Source organism: Arvicola amphibius, chromosome 6 (assembly GCF_903992535.2).
Source record: "Arvicola amphibius chromosome 6, mArvAmp1.2, whole genome shotgun sequence".
NCBI classification, from domain to species: domain Eukaryota; kingdom Metazoa; phylum Chordata; class Mammalia; order Rodentia; family Cricetidae; genus Arvicola; species Arvicola amphibius.
In genome coordinates, this window is record NC_052052.2 from 145,412,069 (window position 1) to 145,433,935 (window position 21,867).

At 49.3% G+C, this 21,867-nt stretch overlaps 1 protein-coding gene across 1 annotated transcript in view; it reads left to right on the top strand.

Moving 5' to 3' along the window:
- Positions 1 to 21,867, top strand: part of Wnk2 (WNK lysine deficient protein kinase 2) — a 112,198-nt gene that overhangs the window by 73,948 nt on the left and 16,383 nt on the right. Inside the window, 20 exon segments of the mRNA XM_038333561.1 lie at positions 552 to 851; positions 1,302 to 1,357; positions 2,131 to 2,299; positions 2,367 to 2,483; positions 7,781 to 7,951; positions 8,060 to 8,105; positions 8,672 to 8,734; positions 8,737 to 8,790; positions 15,362 to 15,442; positions 15,445 to 15,612; positions 15,615 to 16,180; positions 16,446 to 16,463; positions 16,465 to 16,503; positions 16,505 to 16,523; positions 18,278 to 18,366; positions 18,462 to 18,758; positions 18,760 to 18,849; positions 18,851 to 18,888; positions 18,890 to 19,144; positions 21,646 to 21,860. Coding sequence (XP_038189489.1) covers positions 552 to 851; positions 1,302 to 1,357; positions 2,131 to 2,299; positions 2,367 to 2,483; positions 7,781 to 7,951; positions 8,060 to 8,105; positions 8,672 to 8,734; positions 8,737 to 8,790; positions 15,362 to 15,442; positions 15,445 to 15,612; positions 15,615 to 16,180; positions 16,446 to 16,463; positions 16,465 to 16,503; positions 16,505 to 16,523; positions 18,278 to 18,366; positions 18,462 to 18,758; positions 18,760 to 18,849; positions 18,851 to 18,888; positions 18,890 to 19,144; positions 21,646 to 21,860 — 2,851 coding nt within the window.

Genomic DNA, 21,867 nt, shown 5'->3' on the forward strand with positions numbered 1-21,867 from the left:
GGATGCCCAACCTCTCGGCCTACCTGGGGCCGTGGAGGGTGTGTTCTCGCATTGAAATCTATGAGCCCTGTTTTCTCTTGTTCTTACTTTTTACACCCACAGGGGAAAGTCAGACAGAATTCCAAATCACCTTGTGAGAGATGGCAGGTGTTGAACACGCTCAGGGTGACTGGGTATGGCTACCCCATGCTCTCAACTAGGTAGAAGGCCAGGGAAGCAGGGTGCTGATGTCCCAGGGAGACAGCCAGAGCCCAGTCTAGATACTAAGTGTGTGTTGCATTCTGACTGTTTGCCTGGGCTTTTTTTGCAGTTTCTAGGAGTGTGGGTCTGTCTATTCGCACATAGAGGTGTCTGAGGAGGCTCATGCCTGTTTACCTCTTCCAAATTCACATTCCAGATGTGCTCTAAGACAACGATTACCTTTGGGGAATGTGTGGATCGGAGAGATAGTCCTTATCCTCCCAAACCTGTGTGCTCACTGATGCCTCTGGGCACAGCCTCTGCCGTTGTTCCCTGGTACCCAGCCTGCATCTTATCCCTTCTGCCCCCAGGTCCTGCTGGGCCACCCTCCTTCGTACACTGCGGATGTCGCTGCTGCTACTCCAGTCTCTGCTGTGTCCCTGCCGCCTGCTGTCCTTTCCCCTCCTCTGCCAGACACTCTGCTGCCTCCTGCCCCTGAGCTCCTGCCCAAGCTCCCCAGCTCCCTGGCCCCCACAGTGGCCTCCACCTCTCAGAGTGTACCCACCCAGACCTCTACGCTACTCCCGCCAACAAACCCACCTCTGCCCACTGGTCCTGCGGTCGCTGGTCCTGCCCCCGCTGTCCAGCTGATGGTGGAAGTGGCTCAAGAGGTGTGTGCCCTTGTTCCCTGCTCAAGCCAGCGGGGGGGCTCAGCTCTAGAGGTGAGGGAGGCACAGTGTACTCTGGGGACAGCTACTCCAAGCTGCTCGGCCTCTTTGTCTACACTGGCCCACATCAGGAGGGAGAACATGAATTTCAGAAATGGGTTTTCCTCAGAGAGTTTATACAGGTTGCCCAGGGCTTTCACAACCCTGTGTGTTCTTTTCGGGGGAATGATCAAAGTAGGTTAGCGATTTGTGGAAGGAAGCCACCCTGGGTTTCAGGAATCTGCTTGCCTCTAAGCCTTTCAAAATCACGGCAGCCACACACTGGGCCCTGTGTGGAGAGAGCCTCAGAGGAGGTGGGGAAGCAGCTGCATGCTGTGTCTGACCTCACTGAGGCGAGGTAAGGTAGGTCAGCACAATGTAACCCTGTTCTCTGTACTCTGCTTCTTATTTTAGGAGCAGGTTTCACAAGACAAGCCCCCTGGCCCCCCACCAACGAGTGGAGAGGTACTGTTCTCCCTTGCTTCAGGATGGATTGTGGGGGGCGCAGGCTCAGCAGCCAGCTCGGCCCTGCCCAGCACTGCTTAGCATTTTTACTCAGGTCCTGCTCCAGTTTGCCAGGACACCATCAGGATTTTAATAGGTGTTACCCCCCCTTTTCCAAATCTGACCCAGTAGTGGTTCAGGGACCCCTTGTTTGTTATCAGCCCATGCTGAGCTATGCTGCCTGGTCAGTCCAGGTTGAGTTCTGGTTATTGTTGGTCCCTGCTGAGCTGTGCATCCCGGCACTAATCCTTGTGCCGAGGACATTCCGGAAGGGGAAGGCCATGGGCAGAGCCTCAGTGCCCTCGGGTGTGCCCAGGTCCAGGTGTTCAGGCTTCTCCTCCTGTGCTCTGGGGTGGCAGTGTCGTTCTTACAGAGGTGGGTATGGATCCCGTCATCCCAGGGGACTGGAACGTTGTGGATACAGGAAGCTTAGCAGACTCCACATCCTCACAACAGCTTAGAGCTCCTGGTTCCTTGTTTGCTCAGATGGGGGAAATGAGGCATGTTAGACCCCTTTCACAGGCAAAGGGCCTAGAGAATCAGGCCGTACAGCCCACCAAAGGGAAGGTATGGGTGGTACAGGATGGGTACTGGAGGAAGAGCATCTTGGGATCCCCTTGTAGGCTGGATGCCATCTCTGCAGGTCCCAACTTTAGTTCAAACCCCAAGGCTAGACTGCCTAGAGTGGATTTTCTGGTTCTCCAGGTGTGCTGTTAAAATTTTTGGTTTTTCCCCTCAGCTTTGGAGGTTCCGATGTCACCTCTGGAAGAGACCTGAGTGATAGCTGTGAAGGCACCTTTGGAGGGGGCAGGCTGGAGGGCAGGGCTGCCCGGAAACACCACCGTAGGTCCACTCGTGCACGCTCCCGGCAGGAGAGGGCCAGCCGGCCTCGGCTCACTATCCTGAATGTGAGTGGCTGTGGTTTGGGGTACATGGGTGTGAAGTCCTCTGCAATCTGATCGTGACTTCCTGCAGGTGTGTAACACGGGGGACAAGATGGTGGAGTGTCAGCTGGAAACACATAACCATAAAATGGTGACCTTCAAGTTCGATCTTGATGGGGATGCTCCCGATGAGATTGCCACATACATGGTAAGGCTGGGTCAGGGGATGAGGCCACCTCCTTGAGGTCCTTAGACCCTTGTAGGAATTAACATGTTGAGTTTAGTCCTGCATGGAGGTGTATGGGTGGCCAGTGCTAGGCCTAGAGCATAGCAGCTATCCCCAGAGCTGTGGGTATCCAGGTAGAACATCATCTATGGGGGAGGGGGGTTTCTGTAGGTTCCTTCCCTAGGCTCCTGTGTAGGACAACAATTCAGGGATATTAGCCATACCTTTTCCTGTCCTTCTGAGGAAAAGGAGGAGCTTGCTGGGTGCCCTGGATAAGCAAATGGAAAATGTGTTCCCGGTGTTTAAGGTCCTGTGCTCCCTGCTTCGAGTTGTCTGTCGGCCTCCCCAGCTTCTGGAAGTATAGACCCAGGCCCTGGACTCCTTCCTTGATCCCTGTAGCATTGCCAGCACCCCCACCTGGCGCTAGCCCATCCTGCTGGAGAGAGCCTCTGGGAACTCCTTCTTACCTGCAGACTTCTTTAGATTCCTTACCTACGTTCCCAGGAAATACTGCTATCCCCAGCACCTAGCTCTGCCAGAAGAGGGGAACTTGGATCTCAAACTGTCTATGAAGACAGAAGACATTGGCAGGAAGGGCCCATCCGTATCTACCAGACTCCCTGAACTATCTATGACCACAGACGTCCTACAGCAGGACATGTCCTAGACCCCCAGTCACATATGTTCATGTGCTCAGGAAGCAGCTGGCATTGGGCCACCATACAAGTATATCTAGTAGGATAGTGTAGGGTAATATGAAATTTAACTTAGTATAAATAGCCCCACTGACTAGTGACTACTGCACAAACAACTTAGATGTCAGCAGTAAGTGGCTCTGCCTTTATATCACCTGGCCACCCTGGCCCTGGCTTCATTCAGTGTGGATATGAGTTTCTCAGGAAAATCCTGCTGTCTGCTCCCCAGAGATTCCTCTGACAAGCTCTTCCTCAGGCCAAGGCAGACCACAGTCCCCTCAGGGTGAGAGAAAAGATGATTCCGATGCTTGCCACCATGGTTGGGAAGGCTGGCCAGAACTTTTGCAGCACACAACAGAGAACAGATTCGGCTCTGAACAAAGCAGGAATGGGGGCGGGGGGGAGGGGGGCAGGACGTACCGCTCAGGAACAGGGTGAGCATTAGGAAAGTAAAGAAAACACCAGAATACCAAGGCCAGCTGGATGGTCAGGTTATGAGAACACTGAGCATGTGTGCCCAATGTTCCAGCCACTGATGTCCAGGATGGTCAGAGAGGGTCACCTGGCCCCCTCCTGCCTGGAACAGATGCCCATTCACACTGCCTGCATCTATTGGCTTCAAAGGTGCCTCCACAGCTGTCAGTTTAGACATGGCAGCCAGGGGTCTCTCTTGACTGACTGAGTGGGACTCTTGCTCTAACTGAATTAGGCCCAAAGCAGAAGGGACCAAGGCCTGGTGAGGAGTTATAGGAGATGCCTGAATCTAGTTTGGTTAGAGAGGGACCCTCAGACAAAGTATCTGACTGGTTTCTAAAAAGGTCCTTACTCTAATACCCAAACTTTGAGACCACACATCTCTCTTGACTTTCGTGTGTGTGTGTGTGTGTGTGTGTGTGTGTTTCACTAAATTTATTACAGATAACCTGTAATGAGGATGATTTTTTTGTGAATTTCACATTGAAGTTATCTTCATATAAACCCACTATAAGGTAAAGACAGACTATCGGAAGACTTTAACAGACATCCCACCAAACAGGGTACCTGTGACAAATAAGGGTATGAGAGAATTTCTCAGTTCTTGACAAAAATGACATAAGCAAGGATTGGATTTGATTGGCTCATGTTTTGTAGGGTACAATCCCACCTGATGGGGAAGTCACCACAGGCAAAGCCTGAGGCAACTGGTTGCAACACTGTCTTCAGTCAGAAAATAGGGAGAAGTGAAAGCTGGCACTCGGCTTCCTCCTTATAATATAACCCAGTCCATTGCAAGGTGACACAGCCCACAGTTAGGGTGGGTTTTCTCAACAGTGTATCATGTGACTTTATATGTTGTCATGGGAGCTTTTCCTGGGAAGACATGAACAAATATTCACATACCCCCGGTAGGGTACCAACAACAGACCCAAGGCTAGTTTGGCAAACTGAAGGATGTATTAGGCATACTACAGAATGGGTGATCCCCAAACAGCACATCACTAGATGCCTTCCCCGTGGCTCTTAGTTAGCCTTTTATACACCACTTCCCAAGGGCATGTAGTGGTTGGGATGCAGGAAGCTGAGTAGCCAAAATCTCAAGGTTCTAATGACCTCCCAAAACCTTCCTAACATGCGGGATGTAGACCGGCCCGATCATTGGAGAGACTTGTGTGCGTAGTCACAACCGCTCTTGTTAGGATGGAGGTGATTGTTACACTGAGAGGACAGCATTCCACAACATACGTACATACGTGTTATTTATGCACGTGTGCACATTGGGTGTGAAGACCAGAAGACAATTTTAGGTGTTATTCCTTAGGCACCTCCTCAACAGCGGAATTACAAGGATGTTTTTTTCTGTGTGGGTCCTGGGTATCAAATCCAGGTCTTTGTACCTGCAGGGCAAGAACATTTCTGGACTGAGCTGTAGATGTATAATAATAATAATGACGCAGATGCTCCTGAAGTGGTCCCCAGCCTGCCTGCTCCCCACTTACCCTGCTTCTGCCCTTCCCTTCATGCTCACACAGCACAATGATTAGGAATTATGTATCCACGTGTTTATGGCATGTTTTCAGTAGCACGCTCCCTGTCTCTGTCTCTCTCTCTGTGTGTCTCTGTCTCTCTCTCTCTCTCTCTCTCTGTCTCTCTCTCTCTCTCTCTCTCTCTCTCTCTCTCTCTCTCTCTCTCTCTCTCTCTCTCTCGTGTGTGCGCGTGCGTGCACGCATGTGCTCTCCAGCATACACACACACAGCCCCTACACAATTTCTCAGCCAGTTATTATTTTGTTGAGCTTTGTAAACTGCATCTTTTTTGATCTCAGGTCCTCTGGATACCCTGACCCTCCCTTCTCCCTTCTCTCTCTCTCTATTGTGCTTTCTCTTAGAGGATTGAATCACATATTTTAAAGTCAAGTTATCTGAAAGCTTTTCTCCAGCTAAGCAGGATGTGCATGCACAGACGTTCTGTGTGCAGTCCCTGCTTCCTGATGGCTCTCTGCCTTGCTGCCTCCCTGCTTCAGGGCTGGAGGCGTCAGGAGGCTGCAGGGGATGCACGGGTGTAGGTGGTGGACAAGGGTGCTGTGTTAGTTACCTGTGTCGTGGCTATGACAAAATACCTGGCAGGAGCCAGGAGGAAGTGTTTAATTTAGCTCACGGCATGGTGGGGAAGGTCACAGCAATGGGAGCTGGCCACATTGCACCCACAGTCAGGAAGCAGAAAGAGATGAATGCTGGTGCCCAGCCAGCTTCTTCCTTTGTGTTCAGTCTGCAACTCCAGTCCATGGAACGTGCCTCCCACATTTAGGATGAGTCTTCCCACTCAGTGAACCTGAGGTAGGAACTCCATTATAAACGTGCTCAGAGGTTTGTCTGCTAGGTGATTCCAGGTCCTTTGATTCAATAATATTAATTATCACACCTGTGTTGATTAATCAGACGAACATTGCCCCGTCTGGGACCACCTCACCACATGAGAGACGCTCCATTGCTTGGGTTGTGGGCTCATTACCCTGGCAGACCATATGTTTGAATTAACTTCACTTTGATTTAAGTTTATGCTTGAACCCTGAAATTTTAGGTTTATCTCTTTTTTTATTTTCAAATTTATTTTTGATCTCTTCAATTTCTTTTTTAAAAGAAGAAACATATACCTATCAGGGAGCTATAGAGAGCTTGTTGGGGGCTTTCATTTAGTTTTGCACAGATTTAGAACACTTCACATGCTCTTGCATGCCTGTGTCACACCTAAGTGCTCTGACTGCAGCCACTGCACTCTACGCTCAGGCAGCTTTGCACGAGCAGGCTGCAAGCCACGCCTTCTGCGCCAGTAGCTGTGCTCCTGGGGGTGTTGCCTAGGTGACTGGAGGAACCCTGCTCTTCAGCCATCTTGTTATAGGCGCTACAGGCCCACCCACAGAAGGTAAATGGTTCAGGTGTGTGTGAGGCTACACATTTGTAGGAATGGGGAGAGATGCTGTGGCTAGAAAGGGCAGGTACCGGAGATCCCTGGGAAAGAGGACAGCTGACTCCTCTTCCAGAGGTCTTTGTACAGGGAGACTAAATCATACCGAATTTTCCTGAGGTAGCTAAGACACAAGGTCACCCACAGGAGCATTAAGTAAGGACAGTGACTGTATTTTGGTGATCCCTGTCTAGAAGCCCTATTATCCAGGCTATGATGCAAACCTTCTCGTCACTCCACACTCCAGACCTGGGCTGTTCTGTTGTCCCCACTGCTGGGTGACGGGTGGAAAACAGTCCTTCCACAAGAGTTCCTTGGCCATGAGGAGCCAGCCAGTGGAGGCAAGGCAGAATCATGGGTTCCTGGACTCAGTCCTGGCCTGCCAGGAGGACAGTTCTGACATGAGTGGATGCTGGACAGCCCTGTGTTTGGCCCCCAAGGTCCAAGACCATTAGCTGGAAAGACGGCGGTGCTGTTCTTAGCAGCACCAAGTCTAGGACCAGGCATCTACCTAGAGTGCCAGTTCACCTTAGTCCAGCTTGGCCAACTTTGAAAGATCTGTCTGGACTTAGCATTTAGAAGAGCCATGTGATTCTAGGGCAAGAGCTCTGTGAAGAAGGTGAATTGGAAAGATTTCTGGGGAACCAGTCATGGTGGTGCGTGCCTTTAATCTCAGCACTTAAGAAACAGAGGCAGGGTATTGAAGTGAGTTAGAGGCCAGACTGGTCTACATGGTGAGTTCCAGGATAGCCAAGGCTACTCAGTGAGACCTTGTCTTAAAATAATAGGTGTGGCTCACTGTCTAGTGCTGTGTTCCAATTAGGCCTTCTCCCCTAGACCCAGTTAGTAGTGGCCCTATCTTTCTTGGAGATTGTTGGGCTAGCCTGAGGTTCCATGACCAGCTTTTGCTCCAGGAAAGCAGTCAACATGGAGCTGTCTGGTTGTGTGGAGTAGCATTTTCAGCCTCAACATCATTCCTGTGTCTCTGGGGCCATTAACTTTCTCCCTGACCAGGGGACACAAACTTTGTCGTGACTTTCTGTTGGATCTAGGGCAGGATAGAGTATCTATATCCCTGTTAGAGCCCCCATACACCCATGATCTATGGAAGGTTGTCACCAGCAGTCCCGTGTCCCTTTGCAGGTAGAGCATGACTTCATCCTGCCTGCTGAGCGAGAGACATTCATCGAACAGATGAAGGATGTCATGGACAAGGCGGAAGACATGCTCAGCGAGGACACTGATGCTGATCATGGCTCTGATACAGGGACCAGCCCTCCACACCTGGGTACCTGTGGTCTGGCCATGGGGGAGGTGAGAGCCCAAGTCCCCAGGGCATGCTGGTAGATGCAGCAGGCAGGAGGCTCAGAAAAAAAAGCTCTCAGTGAGGCTGCTGACCTGCAATCCCTTTCCCTCATGCAGGAGAATGGACAGTCTCAAGCCAACGCCCCTGTCTATCAGCAGAATGGTAAGCCTATCCCGACAGCTGTACCTGGCCAAGTAGCCAGCCTTAGGAAGAGCCATTCATTTCCTTGTACCCTCTTGCTCTGAAGCAGGCATTTGACTGAAGGTCCCTGTTGAGCATAACAACAAGGACTTTGGCCACTGCCACCAGGATTGTGGGAGTGTAATGAGGACTCTCAGCTGGTAATAGCTACCCTGTCCCACTAGCTGCTATCTTGGGGGCCTACAGGCACCCCAAGGATGAATAAGGCTCTTCTGAGAGTCTGTAGCTGCCAGTGAGGCCCCCTGGTCTGGGTGTCCACCCTACGCCCTTCTGGTTGAGAGGAGCAGATGGAAGGCCCTCCCTAAGGCCTCATTTGCTAAGGGCTTGGAGGGTCACCTGAGTCATGGAATGAAGCCATTTCGGCTTATAAATGAGAGCGTGAGCCCCCTGCCTACTCCTTTCTGGAGAAAACTCCACAGGCGGAATGTGCTCTCCAGAGCTCCTTATGGGGTCTGGTTACAATAGTAGGTTCCCCTGGCCGAGAGGTACTGGGTCCCTCTCAGTGCTTTTTATGCTCTGTTTCTTAGTCTTGCACACGGGGAAGAGGGTGGTTTATATCTGTCCAGTGGCTGAACACCCAGCAACAGACACTCTGAATCATCACCCCCACTTCCTCCAAGCTCTTTGCAGCCAGAAGCCAGCCAAGGTAGGAGTACACAGAGCCCAGACCCCCTGCCCCGTAGCAACCTAGAAACTTCCCTCTGTGCAGCTCTAGAATATGTTGGGTACCTGGCATTGTGCAAGGGGCTGCTGCCCCATACTGTCACCCCAAAGCTCAGGGCAGGCGACAGGGCCATGTTACCATTTCTCCCTGTTTTCTTCTGGATCAGCCACCAGGCAGCATTGGCTTGAGCTGGCCCTGTTGTCTTCACCACTCAGGTGATTGTGTGCTGATGGGCTCTGGGCTTTCCTACTCGGTGACCCAGCCTGTCTTTGTCACCTTGAAGTACATCCATGGTGAACAGCTCTCTGAACCCTGCTTTGCATGGGATGGTGGGATTCTGAGACCACCTGATTCTCAGTTGTCACATGGATCACGGTACTCTTCACTTGCTCCTGAGACTGCCTGCATCTATCCCCACAGATGTCTGTAAACCTTCAGCACTGTTGACTTTTTATGATATTTAGAAGGATAAAGGAGTCATTGGAACAAACTTAAGGTTTAATTCCTTATCACTTGGCAAGAAAGAGTTGATCATAAAATAATTTGGTTCTCCATCATGCTACACTCATGAAAAGGATATGTAAATCAGTTTTTCTCATTATTATATTTTTTGGTGAATACCTTCATACTTTTGGAGATTTGTTACCACTGGAAGAAGGTCATCTTAATAGTAAAATCCAGTGACATATATGCTGGAGGAGCTGTGTTCTGGCCAGGAAGATGTGCTCAACCTAGCCTGAGAAGCCAGGGTCCAGTGACCTTACCTGGAAGGCTTACCTTCAAAATGAGGGTCTCTTTACACATTCCATTTTCCTTGTCTTATACACACTCCCTGATCCAAGGAAAGCCCTGTTACAAGGCGGGTAAATCTCAGTGTGCCATGGTATGTCTTAATGGATAGTGATAGGGGCTAAGAGCACAGAGTTAAACCCTCACCTTTCATCTACATGCTGAATGACCCTGGATACTATTCACAGCAAGTTTGTATATGGTAGGGGGGCTGGAGTAGAGAAATGGGTGACAGATGTGTTAATTTGAATTAACTATCCACAGAGAAGGACCAAAAAACTTGATAAGTTATGAAAATTACACTTTGAAGGCACTGAAAATCTGAAGATAGTCAAAATGTATCAGATCCTAGTTAGTAGGGAACAGAAACTAGATATAAGACCAGTCTTGGCCCCTTTGCCACTGAGAGCATGTCCCATCCTACAGGAGTGTTTGAGTGGGGTTGCAAGTGTCACACTGGAGAGAGAAGTGATAAAGTCCAGGCCCTCTGTGTCTACTAAGAACTTAAATAGTATGTATATGTGGGTAAACAGGTGGATGAGGGCTGGAGAGATGGCTCAGTGGTTAACGAGCACTTGCTGCTCTTGCGGAGGACCCAGGCTTGGTCCCCAGTACCCACACAGTGACTCACAACTGCCTGTAACTTCAGTTCCAGAGATCCAACACCCTGTTTGGCCTCCACATACACTAGGCACACACATTGGGGTTTACATCTGTGTTACATGTGGGCAAATGTATACATAAACTTTAAAAAATAGTTTAAAAAAAGGAAGGTTGTGGGGCTGGAGAGATGGCTCAGAGGTTAAGAGCATTGCCTGCTCTTCCAAAGGTCCTGAGTACAATTCCCAGCAACCACATGGTGGCTCACAGCCATCTATAATGGGGTCTGGTACCCTCTTCTGGCCTGCAGGCACACACACAGACAGAATATTGTATACATAATAAATAAATAAATATTAAAAAAAGGAAGGTTGTGGTAGAAAAACTTGAAAGGTTGCTGTTTTAACTTCACACAAAATAGACTCTGAACAAAGAAATTATCAGTGCTTAAAGTCATGATTCACATTCATTAAAGGATCGCTTTCCAAAGCACATTTAGAATCCTAAACACGAGTGCATCTAGTAACAGAACTTTAAACCCTAACAGAACTAAGCCTGGCATAGTAGCACAAGCCGGCAATTCTAGCTCTGAAGTCTGAGACAGGAGATCACTAGTTTGAAGCCAGCCTGGGCTATATATTGTAGTGCGACCCTACTCAAAAAAAAAAAAATCAAAATAATAAAAATCTTAACAGGAAACAACCCCCACCAGAACTAAAAGCAGAAGCAGACAGTCTGCCGCTGTAGTAGAGACCTCTACATTCCTCTCTCAGGAAGAAAAAAACAGCTGTGATAGCCAGCTTGACCTTCTTGACTTTATAGATCTTCTATGTGGGTGGAATGCACTCTTTTCTCGGACATGTAGAGCAATTATCCTGAATTATAAAAAAGAATCCAACATGGAAAACGTCAACATTGTACTGATTACCGTCTCTGACAGAACATAACTGAGAGATGAGCGACTGGTTATCTACGGTGGAAAAAAATAGTCCTGAGGAGAGTCAGGACAGTGTGGAATGAACACAGAATATAGGCTAAAGTTATAAGGAAATATTGTAGCACTAAAAAGTTTAACAGGACAGCCTTCTGCTTTTGAGAAATGAGGACAATGAATGCAGAATAAATCCAAAGACAGCGAAGCCAGGACAATAAGAGCAGAAGTCAGGTGACATTTAAAATGAACATGAATACAGGATAATCCAAAGACAGCAAAACCAGGACAATAAAGAACAGAAGTGAGCAACATTGAAAATGAACAAAATAAGTGAAGCAGATAAAATCAATGAAGCCAGAAACTGGTTTCTTTGGTGGAAAATTAGTAAAGTTATAAACTTCTAGTAAAACTGACAAAAAAAAGATATAAAATATCAATCTCAGGACTAAAGAAACATTGTAGATAAGGATAAAGGGTGTTCTTGGAGATATAGAAACAAGTCCACAGATAACGACCCAAACAGCTGAAATGAAAAGGACTAGTTAATTCTGCAAAATCCACCAATTGCTAAAACTCATCTACTCTGGAAAAGTTATACCACCTATTAGGAAGGAGAGAATCTATAGGTCACATTTCCCCCAAAAACTTCTCAAGCCCAGGCAAACACCCCCACGCGCTAGCAAGATCTAACGCGAGTTCTATAAAATCTCTTTAAGAAATATCACTGAGAAGATCAGCATCATCCTCAGTTCGGTTTACAAACTGAGAAATGGTTCCTGCTTCATCCGGGGCAGTCTTTCAATGAGGATGCTGAATAATGACTTATTCGTAGACTAAAAAGTGAACCTTGACATTAAGCCTCACGTCATATACAAAAAATTAATTATAATAAATCAAATATAAAATTTTTGTGTGTGATGTTTATACTCGCAAGTTCTTATTTTATTTAATTTAAGTTTTTTTTTAAAAAAATCTATAAAGTACAAAACTCTGTAACTTTTAGAAGAAGCAGAGAAAATCTCTCTCCTCTTGAGGATTTCTTGGCTCAGTGCTGGTCTAGAATGCTAACAGCCCTGGGTTCAACCTCCAGGACTGCATTGTACCAGGCAGATGTGTAGCGCTCCCTGCAATCCTAGCCTGCAGAAGCAAGGGAATGAGAAGTTCAAGGTCATCCTCGGCTATCTAGTGAGTTCAGGGCCAGCCTGAGACTCCCTCTCAGAAGAAAGAGAAGGAGAAGGAAGAAAAACGAGAAGAAGGGAAAGAAGAAGAGACAAATCAGACAATGTCAAAATGAAAGCCTTTTACTCTAAATGAGGAAATCCACAAACCAGAGAGAAGTTACCAGCAGCGCATACGACCAGCAACGACTCCTACCCAGCAGACATGAAGAGCTCTAACAGAGGAAAAGGCAAACCACGGCAGCTCAGTTGATGGGCAGGTGTGTCAAAGGAGATGCTGGATGACTCGTATTGAGAAGGCATTCATTTAGTCACATGAAAACACAGTTCATGATGACTCAGTGGGTATACGTGCCTGTCACCAAGCACAGTGGACCCAAGTTAGATCCTGGACCCACATGGTAGAAGGAGAGAACTGACTTCCGTGCTCGTGCCACAGCATGTGTGCGTGCTCACACCAGTTGTAAAAATAAAACAAAGTTTTGGCAAGGATGTGGAGAAACGCGAAGCCCTCTGTACAATCGGTGAGAGTGTAAATTAGTGCAGATATTATAGGAAGCAACATGCAGGTTCCTCAAGAAGTCAAAAGCAGAACTCTTCCATGATTTAGCAGTCCCATATCGGGGTGTGTTCAAGTGAAATCGAAAACAAATTCCGGAAGAAGTGTCTGCTCTTCTGTGTTCATGCAGTGTCATTTGCAGTAGTCAAAGACGTGGGAACAAATGGAATGTTGGCAGATGATTGAACAAAGAAGAATGTGTATACCCAGTAGACTGCTGTTGAGACACTAAGGAGGAAATCCTGCCATTGGCAACAACATGAATATGCCTGGGGTGTTATGTTGAATGAAATAAACAGTTCACAGAAGCACAGATACGTTGCAGTTCTACTTGTAGGAGGTTTCTGTATAGTCAGAATGAGAGAGCAGAGTAGAGATCGACAGGGCAAACAGTGGCTATGGATCAGGTCTAAGATTTCATTTGGTTACACACACCAGGACCATGCTGTGTATTTGAGCATTAAAAGAGTTGGTTTCGGGGGCTGGAGAGATGGCTCAGTGGTTAAGAGCACCACCTGCTCTTCCAAAGGTCCTGAGTTCAATTCCCATCAACCACGTGGTGGCTCACAACCATCTGTAATAAGATCTGGTGCCCTCTTCTGGCCTGCAGGCAGAGCACTGAGAATACTGAATACATAATAATAAATAAATCTTAAAAAAAAAGAGTTGGTTTCATGTTAAGGGTTACCACAATCAGAAGGTCTTTCCACTTCCTCAGGGAGGAGGGAAGGAAGGTTCATGAGCATTGAGAGATTGCCATAGAAAGGACCACCATACCCCACTTTGGAGGTACCTCACCACCCTCCTCTATTGACACCAGAGGTTCTCTATGGCCAAGCAGCATCTTTGGGGTGTGCAACTGAGGATGGACAAGGGTACCACTGTATCACTGCCCATGGATAGAAGAACCTTCTAAACCATGGAAACATGTATGTTCTTTAGAAGACATGCCAGTACCATGAAGACAACAGGAAGGAGAACTTGTCAGTTATTGACCTTTGGTGGGGCAGGGATGGAGGATCTGCATGGGTCTGGGCACAGGAGAGGGCTTTGGATCCTGGTAACCAGCCTACTCCCACTGCCTTTTTATGGTTTTCATTGTTGTGTGTATGATGAGACTGTGCAAAGGTATGATGTTGTACATGTCCATGTAGGAGTCTACCTATGTCTGTGTGTGGAGGCTGGAGGTTGATGTTGGGAGCCTGCCTTGGTTACTCTCCACTTTTTTTTTTAAGGCATTTCATATTATTTTTTGAGAAAGGGTCTCTGATTGAACCTGGAACTTTCCAGTTTGGCTAGATTGGTTGTTCAGTGAACTCCAGAGAGCTACCTGTCTCCCCATACCCCCAGTGCTGGGATTATAGGTGCATGCCACCATGATCAGCTTCTGGGTAGATACTGGCAATCTAAACTCAGGTTCTTATGCATGACTGGCACTTTATCCATGGAGGCAGCTCCTTAGCTACAGTCTTCCAAACCATTATGTCCTGTAAATAAAAGGGCACGGGCTTCTGTGAGTAGAGTGAGAAATGATAAGCTTCAAACAATAAAGGCTTGAGACATACCACACCCTATGCCCTCTCTTTAATTCCCATCATAGTCCCCTTGTGACTGCCTTTAGGGCCTGGGTGCTCTAGCCAAATACTGTTGAACTGTGTCTTCATATGATCCCCTGTAGGCAGAGTTTTTGTTGGAATTGCCCGGCTCCAAAATAAATGCAGAAACTTAATTATAAATCGTCAGCCAATAGCTCAGGCTTATTACTAACTAGCTCTTACAACTTAAATTAACCCATTTCTATTAATCTGTGTATTGCTACATGGCTCATGGCTTTAACTATTTTCCAGCCTGTCTTGCTCCCTCTGTGCCTCCTGGTGACCTCTCAGACTCTGTCTTCCTCTTTCCTAGCATTCTCTCTGCTCCAAAAATCCTGCCTAGCTATCAGCCAATCAGCTTTTTATTAACAATGAGAGCAGTACAAATTTACAGTGTACAAAGACTGTTCCACAGCAATCCCCAGGTCCTTCACTCCCCAAATTCTCTTCCAATTCTATGTTCTGAATGTACCAAACACTGGGCATCTGATGGATTGGAAGGTTCTGGCTTCCTCCTTGCTCTGGTGCATGGATAACTCACTGCTTCCCTTAACCCCTTCACTTTCTAAATTCATGTTCCAGTTTTGTCCAGCATAGACAGACAGGTGGTAGAGAAAAGACCATGTCTGACAAGTGCTACAACCAGATGGTGGGAAAGGGATGCTATGAACACCATAGGCTACTCTGTAGGAGCAGAGATCCGTAGGTGAGAACCATCCCTTCAGAGCTGATGACAGTGGTCATGACGGAACTGAGTGGTAAACTGGAACTTGGCCTCTTGGAGGAACAAAGATGAGTTTTCAGGAGCCCCAGCCCACAGGTATTCAGTGTAGGCAGGGAAGAACTGGTTGAATAGGATCAGGGTAAGTGATGCCAATCATTCCCTTTTTTCTTCTAGACCCAGCGCCCTATCCAGACCAGCTGTCCTTGAAGGACAAACCCAGTTTCCCAGCTGCTCAGCAGCTCCTGAGCCAGGCAGGCTCAGCAACCCTCCTGGTGGAGCCTCAGCCCCCTTGGCCCCATCTTCCCCTCCTGTGACTACTGTAATCCCGGCAGCACCAGCCACCAGCACCGTGCCAGAGTCAGCATCAGGGACTGCCGTGCAGGCAGGGGGTCCAGGGACTCATCAAGGACCAGCCAGTATCCACGAGCCCTCCAGCCACTGGTCGAGACTCACCATACGCAGTGTGCTGCCAAACCCCTCAGTGCTGGTCAAGGACCTTGCACCCCGGCTCCAGAAGCTTCTCGCTGCTCCGCAGGTCTGGGGGAGCCCATCTCAACCAGGGATGTCAGCACTCTAGGGGAGCCCTTGCCTGCTTCAGTGCCAGAGCCCAGCCCCCCCATTGGGGCCGGACAGCCTGTACAGGGTCAGCCACCACCCTCACTGCCCATCACGGTGGGAACTGTCAGCTTGGCAGCTCCCCAGCTCCCCAGTCCCCCTCTAGGGCCTACTGCTCCCCCACCACCACCCTCAGCCTTGGAATCAGATGGGGAAGGGCCACCCCCTAGGGTGGGCTTCGTGGACAACACCATCAAGAGCCTGGATGAGAAGCTGCGGACTCTGCTCTATCAGGAGCATGTGCCCACCTCCTCGGCCTCGGCTGGAACTCCCATGGAGGCAAGTGATAGAGACTTCACCCTGGAGCCCCTGCGAGGAGACCTGCCCTCAGCTTTGAGTGACAGGACCCCAAGCCTCACCCAGCAGGCCCAGCCCTCAGTGAGTAGCTTGACTCACTCCAGTATCCCCTCACTGGCTAGGACTGGATGTGGGCAGGCATCCCAGCTATGCAGGGCCTGGCTGGCTCTTGGTGACGCACCCGTGGTGTGTGGTGCCAAGCGACTCAGCTCAGTTTGTTCCTATGGAAGAGGCAGGCAGGCGAGGACAGTTCCGGCCATAGAGCGGTCACAGATCAGTGGTTTAGGGTGTAGTACCTAAGATGTTGATAAGCCAAGCTCACAGTTCTTCCATTTTTCTTCTCCAGTTGGAAAAGTCAGAAACGGGCCCCTGCAGGATGGGCCCTGACCCAGCGGGAACAGGGCTGCGTCTCCTCCAATGACAGGTAACAACTCAAGGTCAGAGTAGTACAAGCTACACTCTGCAGGTGCCGCAGTCCTCCTGGAGCCCAGAGCCTTCGTGCTTTGGGGGATGAAATAGCCCACAGAAGGAGCTGCTCTCACCGTACCTGTCTGGGAAAGTGAAAGAAAGCTAGAAGAATAAGGAAGTGGGGTGCTAGCTGGACAGCTAAGGTTATGGAGAGCAGCCAGACCCCACTGCTTCCCTCTGTTGTCCCAACAGCTGAACCCCTTGAGGGGGATTCTTGCCCAAGTTCATGGTTTGTGTGGTATAGATAGAGGTCAGAGGTTAACTTGTGGCAATGGCTTCCCTCCTTCCATCATGAGAATCTTGGGTCATCAGACTTGGTGGCAAGTATCTTAACCCACTGAACTATCTCACCAGCCCTTTTTTTTTCCTTTTGAAATAGCTGTGTAGCCCAGGGTAGCCTTGAACTTGCATTGATCCCTGCCTCAGCCTTCCGAGTTCCTGAGATCACATGGTTCTTGGTTTGTTACCAAAACATTGAGACTCCACCTAGGGTCTGATCCACCTTCTAAGGTGCCAGATTTCCTCAATCTGGTTTTTCTTAGGGATTGGTAAGGTAAGAGTTATTGTCAGTATCAGGTGGCCCCTCAGGTCTAAACTGTGTTCGTAGTGAGAGGTGCAGTTCAGCTCCACCTGGTAGACCCAAGGGGCAGCTGTGTTGATTCCTAGGCCAGTGCTACTGTTGCCCTTAACCAGCCTTGAGCTGAGGTCAGCATCCCACCTCAGATCTTTCGTAGAAGATATGAGAGCCTCTGTATCATATAAGGGGTGTTACCTTATATATAGAGTGTCACAAATCCATATGCTTCTCAGAGTTCAGAAGTCATGGTAGACAGTAGAGGAATTGTTCCAGAAGACTGACTCATGATTCACGTCCAATCAGGTGAACTTCATAACAGGAATGCAGTTGGCAGTCAGCCCCCTGTCTCTGAAGGTATACAAAGATGAGGAAGGGGATTAAGTCTTGCCTATAAGTTGAGGACATAATAGAGACTGGATTCAGGTCTCCCAGAATATACAGTATACAAAGCACACTTGTGTGAGTCTGTGTGTCAGTTTATGGTCTGTCTTGGTGTGTGGTGGCTCCCCAGTCCCCCTGGAGGCTCATTAGCATATGTGTACCCCCCAACCCCTGTAGCATGTGACCCAACTCTTTACCCGCCCCCGCCTGTGACTTTCCTCTACTGTTGAAAGGGTCTCTGCTCACGCACGCTTCTCTCTGGACTTTTCTCCATAGCTCTTCATAGCAGCCCGAGAAAGCTTGGCAGAAACATTTGTACTGTCCCACTCTGAAAACGGGAGTGGGGTGTGTTGTGTGTGTGTGTGTGTGGTGTGTGGTGTGTGTGTGTGTGCGTGCGCGTTAGTATGTACACGTGTGTAGCAGGTATTCCCTAGCTAGACCCCACAGATGTAGGGCTGGGATCTGCTCTACTGTATCCTCTGAGATCTAGAAACAGTTTCAGCCAGCAAAGTCAGAGTGCCCAAAGCAAGAGTGCTCCATCCCACACCTCTTCCCTTCCCCAGGCTTGTGGATGTCCTCCAGGATGTGAAGTCCCCAAGATAGGGCACCACAATTGCATTCTCATTCTCAGACCCCTGGAATGTCACCCCTCCCTGCCCAGCAGCCGCATTCTCACGGCGTGGGCCTCTGGGCTGTAAGCCATCCTTTACTGTTTTCTCTCCAGCCTCAGTAATGCTGTCATGTTCCTACAGCAGAGTCATCTTCCAGCAACACACTGGGCTGTGACAGTGACACAGGGCAGGTGGCCTCAGACTCCCCCTCAGCACCCAGTGCACCCCAGGTAAAGGTGGCTCAACACTCACTGGCCACAAGGGGGCAGGGCTCTCTAACCTCAGCTGGTTCTCATGCACTCTTTTCATTTCCACTCTTTCCTAGGATGCCTCTGCTGCTTCCATCCCTACACACGTGGATCCCAAAGATCAGAACAGTAATGTTCCCAGAGAAGCCTTGGTTGCACCCGTGCAGAGTTGCCAGGGGACCGTCACAGAAGGCAGCCCAGCCCAGATGCGTGGCGCTCGGGTCTCCGGGTCCCCTCATAAGCGGCTAGGACAGCCAGACGGCAGTTCTCCAGCCAAAACTGTGGGCCGCTTCTCTGTGGTCAGCACACAGGATGAGTGGACTCTGGCATCGCCTCACAGCCTGCGGTATTCTGCCCCACCCGATGTCTATCTGGGACGAGATCCCTTCCAGCCCTGATTGTGAAGCTGGCCGTTGCGGCGGGTGCAGGACAGCCTCCTCCATTGAGGTTGGCGTTGAGGAGCCTTGCCTCCAGTGACTCTGGAGATGAGTGCCCGAGAAGGAGACCAGGTGCAGAAGCAGTCCTCCCTGCCGGGTAGTAGCGGTGTGGCAAGTGACTTCGTGAAGAAGGCCACTGCCTTCCTCCACAGGTCTTCAAGGGCTGGCTCGCTGGGCCCTGAGACACCCAGCAGGGCAGGTGTCAAAGTCCCTACCATCAGCATCACCTCCTTCCACTCCCAGTCATCCTACATCAGCAGTGACAATGACTCAGAGTTTGAGGACGCAGACATAAAGAAGGAACTGCGCAGTCTGCGGGAAAAGTACGTTTTGGGGGGCATGGCTCACCCCGCCAGGTGTGCATGTAGGGAGCTCACCTGGATAGCTTGAGGGGCACAGCTCCCTTGACCAGTATGCAACAGTGAGGCTCACCGTCATTTGGGGGCAAGGCTCATATGGCTAGAGTGGGGCTCACCCAGCCAGCATTGGGAGGAGATGGTGGCCACAGGCCAACATGCTTAGGGACGGCTCATCTGGCCAGGCTGAGCCTGGTCAGTAATGTTGGCTGAAGTTTAGTCCTGGCCATGAAGTGTCCACTGGTGGGTGCTAATCAGAGCAAGGGAACAGTACAGAGGCCTTCCACCTTCCAAGCTAAGGAAAGAGGCCCCATCTAGGATATCATTGCAATGGGACAGCCACGCTCTGCCACTTGCATGATTTCTGACTCCTCTGGGTGGCAATCACCCCTCCTTTCTCTGTCACCTCCAGGAGAACATGCTAGGAGTCAGGAAACCTGTACCTTCTTTCAGCCTTTCCTCCTTCCTTCTCTCTTGATTGCCTCCCCCATCTCATAATCGGTGTTCTTCTCTGCTTGTCTCTCACCCAGAAAGTACTCATTCTGCCCCTCTGAGGTCAGGAATCACTAATGCCCTAAGCTCTCCTTTGGGAAGGGAAGGTGGATTTTAACAGGAGCTCCTGTGGTGGGGCCCATGAGACCCCACCAGTGACTGAAGAGCAGAGGTTTATTGCAGCTGTCTAAATGAGCTCAGGAACTACAGGTACCCTGAGAGGAGGAGACAGTAAGCCTACAAAGTTTGTGCAAGATTGTGGGGGGGGGGGGCAAGGCATGAAGACTGCCAGTCTTGGGACTTGTGGCAAGGTCATCCCAAGTGACCATAGTGGAACTTTTGTTGAGGTGAGAAAGTAGAGGAGTGGATGCCACCTGAGACCCCCAAAACAGATTCTGTGCTCAGAATCTGGAAGAAGGAGTCGTGTCCACTGACCCAAGCAGCCCCATAGGTATCCAGTCTTCCTCTGGAAATAGTGCTGTCTCTCTTCGCATTTTCAGGGAGAAGACCACCTCCACTTGGTGTTTATTGGTTGGTTTGTGTGTGAGTGTTCATGTGTGTGTGTGTGTGTGCACTCGTATGTGTTAGTGTGTATGTGTGCATGCACAGCTCTGTGTGCAAAGGAAGAGCTCAGAGGTCAAAATCAGGAGTCTTGATCACGCCCCCCCCTTAGCATTTCACTGAACCTGGGGTTCACAAATTTGTCTAGACTGCCTGACCTACAAGCCACGGGAATCTTCCTGTCTCCCCAGTGTGGGATTGCAGGTGTGCTGGCAACCCAAACACATGTCGTCATGCTTGCATGGCAGGCATTTTACTGACTAGATCCTGGATATTTTATTTATTTGTTTGAGTGTGTATTTTTATGTGTGGGTTGGGTGTTTGTTTTTTTCATTCAGGTATTTTACTGACTAGATCTTTGATATTTTATTTATTTGTGTGGGTTTTTTGTTTGTTTTTTGAGCTAAAGTCTTTTTAAAAATATTAGAAAACTAGGCTTAACACCTCTTCTACAATTCCAGTACCCTGGAGATTGAGCTAGGAGGATTGCTGAAAGTTCAAGGCTGGTCTAGGCTGCATATTGAGCCCTGGGCCAGCCAGGAGTACATAGAGAAACCCCCTCTTAAAACAAAAGGTTGGCCATCACTGAAATTACAGAAGAGAGGTTCGAAGTTATCCTCTTAATTTCAACTGTGAAAAACACCTGTTTCCCCAACACAAGAGATGGAAGAAATAGTCTAGGTCCCATGTTGGGGATGGTACCAGGCCTCCTAAATGCAGTGAAGTTCAGTTCCTTCAGGAGAGTGGCAAGAGAGGGGGCCACTGAGTCCTTCCCTCCAGCTGGCCTAGAGACTTCCCTACCTACACCTTGTTTCTGCCTGCCTTCCACCTACACCCTAACCATCGCGGTAGCCCTCCGCAGTAGCCCAATGGAACTACACGCCAATCCCAGATCTCATGTGATTCCATCCCTCCTCCTCTAAGTCGGCTTCCTGCTTCTGCAGTTGCCTTGCGTGGTGGAAATAACACACCTTGCCCTAATAAACGGGCAGGCCAGCTGTGCATGGTGCCACACACCCGTAATCCCAGCACTTGGGAGCTAGAGGCAGGAGAATCAGGAGTCAATAAGCTTATCTTTAGCCACATAACAAATTTGAGGTCAGCCTTGGGTACGGGAGACCCTGTCTAAGAAAGAAAGAGAAAGAGAGATGAAGATTTGATTCAAGGCATCTACTAATTTTCCCTATCTGCTCTGATAGGTTTTCATTGCAAGTAGAGGTGTGGGTGCGGAGTAATGCCTGCCTCCTTGACTGTGGAGACAGTTCAGTGGTCATGATTCTGGATGTCTGAACTTAAACTATGTCCTTCACCTTGTTCCCACCTGGCTTAGTGCTGTTGAAAGCCTGCAGACAAGGTAGCCCCACCTTTCCCCACAGAGGAAGCCCACCTACCCTGCATCCTTTCTCCTGCTCCAGGCATCTGAAGGAAATTTCTGAGCTACAGAGCCAGCAGAAGCAGGAGATCGAAGCCCTGTACCGCCGCTTGGGCAAGCCACTCCCTCCCAACGTGGGGTTCTTCCACACAGCACCTCCCATGGGCCGCAGGAGAAAAACCAGCAAGAACAAACTGAAGGCTGGCAAGCTACTGAACCCACTGGTGCAGCAGCTCAAGGTCGTGGCCTCCAGCACAGGTCTGCT